We start from the raw sequence: 6,473 nt of genomic DNA, 5'->3' as shown, positions 1-6,473 counted from the left end.
AGGGAGGGAAGGAGGATCGATACAGTGAAACTGCCCCATTTCCTAAGTGCTGAGGGTGCAAGTAATGAGACCTGAGTCACCTAGAGCAGCTTCTTTGGGAATGTGAGCTGTAAGGAAAGAATCTTCACGAGTCATTTATCCAATGTGCTTCCATCTGGAACCTGTTCCTGTCATAGGCCTGGGGTCTGACATCTAGTAAGTCATGATTGGGGGACAGTCTTGTTCAGAGGTGAGTAAGGAGGCTGCCTACACCATTGATCTATTTGAACATCCAAGTGCCAGGCATTGTCCTTGGCCCCGGGGAGGCAGAGATAAGTAAATAGCCCCAGTTCCCTGCTCTTGCGCTCAGGTGGAACTCACAGCTACAGTAATAATGATGACCCTGCTGGCTCCCCTGTACTGCTCTGTCCTTGACCTCGCCCCTGTGTTATACCCTTTAATTCACACGGTGCCCTTAGAGATGGCTGTTTTTATTATTTCTATTTAAATAAATTGCTGGGGAAGGCAGGGAGGGGTCTCTGTCTTCTTTGTTCACTGATGTACGCCAAGCATCTAGAGCAGAGCCCGGCCCACGGTGGGCCATCGATCAATATTGACGTGAATGTTGTCTGGCTCCAGAGCCGTGCTCTTTGGCTCTCCTGCCACCCAGCTTCTTTCACGGGGCCGAGGGCCTGAGACAAGATCTGAAGTAGATGGTCAGGTTTGGAACACTGCTATAGACCCTGGGATCTCCAGCTGAGGAGTCTCTGCCTCCAGGCCCTTTCTGGGACCCAAAAGAACCAGGCCAAAGGCAGAGGAGATTAATGGGCTCCTCCTTCTCCACCACCAGGATGCTGCTGTACAACTGTGGCTGCAGAAGGGGACCCCCGCCAACAAACTGATTCTTGGCATGCCCACCTATGGACGATCCTTCACCCTGGCCTCCTTGTCAGACACTGGAGTGGGGGCTCCAGCCACAGGGCCTGGTGCTCCCGGCCCCTTCACTAAGGAAGGAGGGATCCTGGCTTACTATGAGGTAGGAAAACTCATAACTACCCTGAGTATTTGTGGGGGAGGGGCATGCCTGGGAACTAGAGGGCTGCTTCCCCCACAGTTTGAGTAAGGATGCAGGCACAGAGAATTCTGGCCTGGTGAATTCTATCCTATCCCCACCATCTTTGATTTATCCTTAAGTCCAAGTGCTAAAAGATTAAATTCATGCTTCCAGGTCGCTCACTCTAGAAGCTCCTATGTTCTCCAGACTTCCTCTGACAGGAGTTTTCCAATCTCTGGCCTCCTCCTTGGAGGGAAGGGCAGGCACCTGCCGGGGTCTCCCTCCTCCTTCCCAGCACAGCCTTCTGTTCCTGCAGGTGTGCTCCTGGAAGGGGGTGCATAGAATCGAGGACCAGAAGGTGCCCTATGTCTTCCAGGACAACCAGTGGGTGGGTTTTGATGATGTGGAGAGTTTCAAAGCCAAGGTGAGGCCCAGTCCTGCTGGGAGGGGGGATGTCCTGGGCAGACCCCAAGACCTGTCAGTAATATCATATGACAACATCCAGAACCTCTTCAAGGACGAATCTCCTTGTCGATGTCCCAATGTTTCACAAATCCCCATGGGATAGCATTTTGTACCTTTACCACCTATTGATTAAGGCACAATGAAAAAATCTCCCTACATGGATCAGCTCTCTTAAAAGGATTTGGATTTTATTAAATACAACCAAATTCTGCAGACACATGAAGAGGAGATACATGCATAATTAGGCCTATGATTTTATTCAGTCCATGGAAACATTTGGAGTATGTTCAAACCATGGGCCTTGGTTTACCTATAGGACCCCTTCCTCCTGCCCAACATGTTTCCAGGCCCCTCTCCAGCTGAGACGTGAGCTACTGAAGAGGACACTGCTTGTCCGCATATCCCACGTCAATTATGATGTAGAGTTGACAGTAGCAAATTCTTCTAGGAGTAGACAGACAAAGTACTCTGGGAGATTCCAGGGGGGAGTGGGTCACAGATGGCAGAAGGGATGTGGTGGCAGGTGCTGGGAGACAAGTCCTGAAATATACAAGGTAGGCATTCTTGTGGGACATGGCTGAGACGGGAGGGGAGGTGGCTGGAGAGTGAGTTGAGGCCAGCAAGGGTTCAGACCAGCCCCCAGCCACGCTCCAGGGGTGAGCACCCTGCCCCCCTGGCAGGTGAGGGGATAGGGAAGCCCTCTCTTCTAGAGAGAACAGCCATACTATGCTCCTTCAGGAACCTCAGGGAGGGCAAAGGTATGAACTGGGAAGAAAACTCCATGCAGACTTTTCGGGAAGCTTAAGCGTTTTCTTTGGTACCTGAACACATCACAACCAGGAGCTCAGCCCGAAATGACCAGGATGTTGAGGCAGGGCCACCCACCATCACCACTCCTCACCCCTGCCCCCAGGCCCTCCCAGGCCATGCTTGTGCCCAGTAGGGTCAGGTCTCAACTACCCAGGCCGTCACCCCAGGGCCATTTCCAGAAACCCCCACTGCCCATAGGACTGAGGGTCCTGGGCGCCAAAGGCCCTGGGTTCTGGGACTGGCCTGGCTGGCTCCTGAACTCCCATCCTCCCCGACGTAGGTCAGCTATCTGAAGCAGAAGGGACTGGGCGGGGCCATGGTCTGGACCCTGGACTTGGATGACTTTGCGGGCTCCTTCTGCAACCAGGGCCAATACCCCCTCATCCAGACGCTGAGGCGGGAGCTGAGTGAGTAAGGGGCCGGGGGCCAGAGGGGGGATTCAGAGTGGGTTACAAACCCTTGCATCTCAAACCACAGGGGCTGGGCCCTTCTGAGAAAATGACTGGGCCCCAACATTGTGATTTTGCATAGTTCATGCAACCCTGGAGCTGAGGAGACAGTTGAAAGGATTTTCTTTTTGCACTCTCTCTCCTCTTCCTCTTCCTCTTCCTCTTCCTCTTCCTCTTCCTTGCTGTGGCAATGCCTGCCAGGGTGTTGTGACAGGGCTTCCCCCACAGGCCCTCATAGGGCCCTTGTTCTTCTCTTGTCAAGAGGAAAGTCTGTGCCCAGCTGCTGTGTGGGACCCCCGGAACCCCTTGTCAGTATACAGTTGGCCTTTGCAGTGGTATATGGCCGTTGAGTGCCATTACATGTGCAGCCCAGGTGTGGTCTGTTGAGCTGTGCCCAGCTCAAGGTGCAGCTGTGCTCCACCTGTGGGGTGTGGAGTGTTGGGTTCCTATAGCGGCTGCCTGTGTGCTCCGCCTGTGGGTTTGAGATTTTTTGACTGAACCTTAGCTGAGTTTCATTGTCTTCCCAGGTCTTCCATATGTGCCTCCAAGGTCCCTAGAGCCTGGAGTTCCTGCACCAGGTCATCCCTCTGAACCTGAGCAGAGCCCCAGCCCTGGAAAAGACAACTTCTGCCAGGGCAAACCCAACGGGCTCTACCCCAACCCTCAGAATCCGTCCAGCTACTACAGTTGTGCAGAGGGTTGGCTGTTCCAGCAAAGCTGCCCCCAAGGCCTGGTGTTCAGTGCCTCCTGCAAATGCTGCACCTGGAAATGAGTCCCTAGGACCCATCCAATGCCATGCCAAAGCTGGGGCCCAGGATCACGTCTCAGCCTGCCTCGCTGTCTTTCTTAGGGCCTCCCTGTGGTCTTTCCATAACCAGGCTTCCTGCTGACTGCCTTTTCTTTTCCCTGTGACTTCTGGATTGCGTCTTTTACTTGAAAAATAAATATCTAATTTGCAGCCCTCTCTCCCCAGATGTGGTGACTCAAAGTGGTTCTTAAAGCCCACTGTTGATTCAAAAACTGCCCTGGGGAGGCCAGTGGGGAGGGGGGCATAAGGCAGGCACAGGTCAGAACAAGGTGGGAAGGCAGTCCGTTTAGGATGTGTGAACTCCTATATATCAGGTCTCACCTCCATGAACCCACCTTCAGTTACCCTGTTACTGGAGCCTAGGCCAGAGGCTGCTGGGGTCCCAACTAACTAGATTTGGTCACCTACCTACATCAGAAATGAGAGAGAAAAATATAAAAAGGAAAGATGAATTTAATCACAGTTTGGTTCAAAACTGGGAATACAACTAATATGGCTTGGCCTTCCTACAGAAACATTTTAATTTATGAGAACAAAAAGTCAGGAAATATACATATGTAGATTCAACCGGGCTCAGAAGTCTTTGGAGAAAGCACTTTTTCTGCTGACCTCCACTGGGGTGTTATTCCCAAGATAAACACTAGATGGCAGCAGAGAAGAGCGTTTTGCAGCTTAGGTGCTCTGCTTGCAGTCGCTTTGCGTTAGAGGACGAATTGACTCCCAGGACCAAGTGCTGGCTTTGAAATAAACCCTTCACATGTCTCATCTCACCTACTGCTCCCATTCGTTAGATGACACCAGAGTAATCATTTTCCTTACCGTGTAGGTATTTAACTGTAGGTATTTAACTGTAGGTATTTAACTGTAGGTATTTAACTGTAGGTATTTAACTGTAGGTATTTAACTGTAGACTGATTCTAACCTGCTCTGAGTCTAGAACAGAGGGAGGCCTCAAAGGGGCCAAGACAGGCCAGAAGAGCAAGCGCACACAGCATCGCTGAGTAGAGAGTAATCTAAATACCCCTTGTAGCTTTGGGTTGTATCTTGGTAGTTCTATTTGAAGAAAAATTGCACATAACCTAATAGTCCAGCCTGTCACTCTCAAAGCTGGTTTTGGGGTGAGGCACAGGTGCACAGCTGAGACGGGGAAGTGACCAGGTCCCTCCCTTGAGTGCACTCAGCACTAGATGGCCCTGACAAGACCTTCTCCACTCCTCTGCCCTGCTCTTCTGCTGGCCAGAGCAGGCTTTTTACACCCATTCCCATCCTCTGCGTTCTCAACCAGAAGGGAACAGATCACATCTACATCCCAGTAAGAGCTTTCTAGCTGTTCCCAGTAAAGTCCAGTGGAGGGTTTCTTTATGGGGAGTGCCTGAGCCCAGGGGGCACAGGGGAGACTTCTGTCTGATGGAACCCTGTGGCTCTAGGCAGAGAAATCCACTACTGTCAAATGGGGCCGTCCTCCTCCCAGGGTGGCCGTGAGGACTGAAGGAGTACTGTATGCCTGACGGGTGGCCAGCACTCCCTCTTTGCCTCTTGGCCCTTCCCTTGCCTTCTATGAGCTGGATAAGTCAAGATTCTAGCATAGTCTAGCAGAATGAGGCCTCTATAATTGTCCAGTTAGCCAAAGTCCCCCTGAATACTGACTCTTGCATCTGCTCCAATTTTATCTTCAGGAAGTCTTGTCCACAGCCCCTGCACCTCCCCAAACTCACAGTCCTCAGCTGGTCACCTTTCTTCTAGATGTGGCTTCTCCCTGGATTCTCCACTTCCTGATCCTGCCTCCTCCCATCCAGCCTGCACACTGCAACCAGCTGACTCTTTCTAAATTAGGGATTCAGTCCTGTCACTTTCCTTGCTTAAAAACTACCAATGGCTTCCCCCCACCCAAAGAATAAAGTTCCTACCTCTCCTGTCATCCCCACTCCAATGTGGTCCCCTGGTGCCCCAGCTATCAGCATGGAGCTCAGCCACTCTGACTCCTAATGTGGAACCCCCAGTTGCTGCTGTCACCCTGTTAGCTCAGGCCCACCTCATTTCTTGAATGAATCCTCCTGAGATAGGAACAATGACTGCGCCCCAAAAGCCATCTGTGCTAGACTGCATCCCTTCTGCCTCCAACATGGCCTATGGGCCCCAAAAGTTCTCTGGGTCTTCCTGCTCTAGTTCAGTCCTCTCAGCACTGACCAAGTGTCTGTGACATGCCAGCCTGATGTTTGGTGGACACAGCTGGACAAGAGTCAGCGGCTCTGCTTTCCTGGGGCTGCCATGCTATAGAGGGGGGACACCCACAGTAAACAGGTAAAAAGTGAAAAAGGGGGGGTGGGGGAACCGTGGCACACTGTGCCTTGAAAGCACCCTCAATGGGGGTCCCTCCTACAGTCCAGTGCCTGTAATCATAGCTCCATGCATGTCTCCCAGAGCATATCTGTCCCCAGTCCCTAAGGTCAACAGTCACCTTGATTCCCACCTGATCAGTGGCCTTTTAGTAATAGCAACTGAGGTCAGGGTTCCTAGGTCACTGCTCCTGGCCAGTGTGACCTCACCTTCAGAGTCAGATTTTGGTGACTGCTCTGCTCTGGTGCCCAGGGCTCTGCATGGTCCACTCCTCATTGCTCCAGGCTGCTGCCTGGAAACCACATGCATTGTAGCCATATCCTGGGTGGTGGGTGTGTCCCAGTGGATCCCATCCTTGCTTGAGCATCTGCCTTTCCTGTTCTTCTTTTCCGCACCAGACTTCCTCTAGTCACCTTCAAAAAGTCAGCTCATGGGTTGCCTCCTACAGGACACATGCCCTGGACTTCAACGGCTTCTTCACCGGCAGCACTGGGCCAGCCCACTTGCTTCTGCAGTTATCTGGGTGCAGGCTACAATCTTCCCCCTAGTTTCAAGCACCTAAGGGCAAGGA

At 52.1% G+C, this 6,473-nt stretch overlaps 1 protein-coding gene across 1 annotated transcript in view; it reads left to right on the top strand.

Moving 5' to 3' along the window:
• The window catches only part of Chit1 (chitinase 1), a 12,171-nt gene extending 8,456 nt beyond the window's left edge, over positions 1 to 3,715 (top strand). Inside the window, exons 8-11 of the mRNA XM_015483869.2 lie at positions 830 to 1,015; positions 1,350 to 1,457; positions 2,589 to 2,715; positions 3,285 to 3,715. Of these exons, the coding sequence (XP_015339355.1) occupies positions 830 to 1,015; positions 1,350 to 1,457; positions 2,589 to 2,715; positions 3,285 to 3,529 (666 nt within the window). The 3' untranslated portion in view covers positions 3,530 to 3,715. The remainder of the gene's footprint in view (positions 1 to 829; positions 1,016 to 1,349; positions 1,458 to 2,588; positions 2,716 to 3,284) is intronic.
• The last annotated feature ends 2,758 nt before the right edge of the window (positions 3,716 to 6,473 follow it).

The sequence above is a fragment of the Marmota marmota genome, unplaced genomic scaffold (assembly GCF_001458135.2).
Source record: "Marmota marmota marmota unplaced genomic scaffold, marMar, whole genome shotgun sequence".
NCBI classification, from domain to species: Eukaryota; Metazoa; Chordata; class Mammalia; order Rodentia; family Sciuridae; genus Marmota; species Marmota marmota.
The sequence above is the reverse complement of the archived record's forward strand: the minus strand, read 5'-3'. Positions and strand labels throughout refer to the sequence as shown.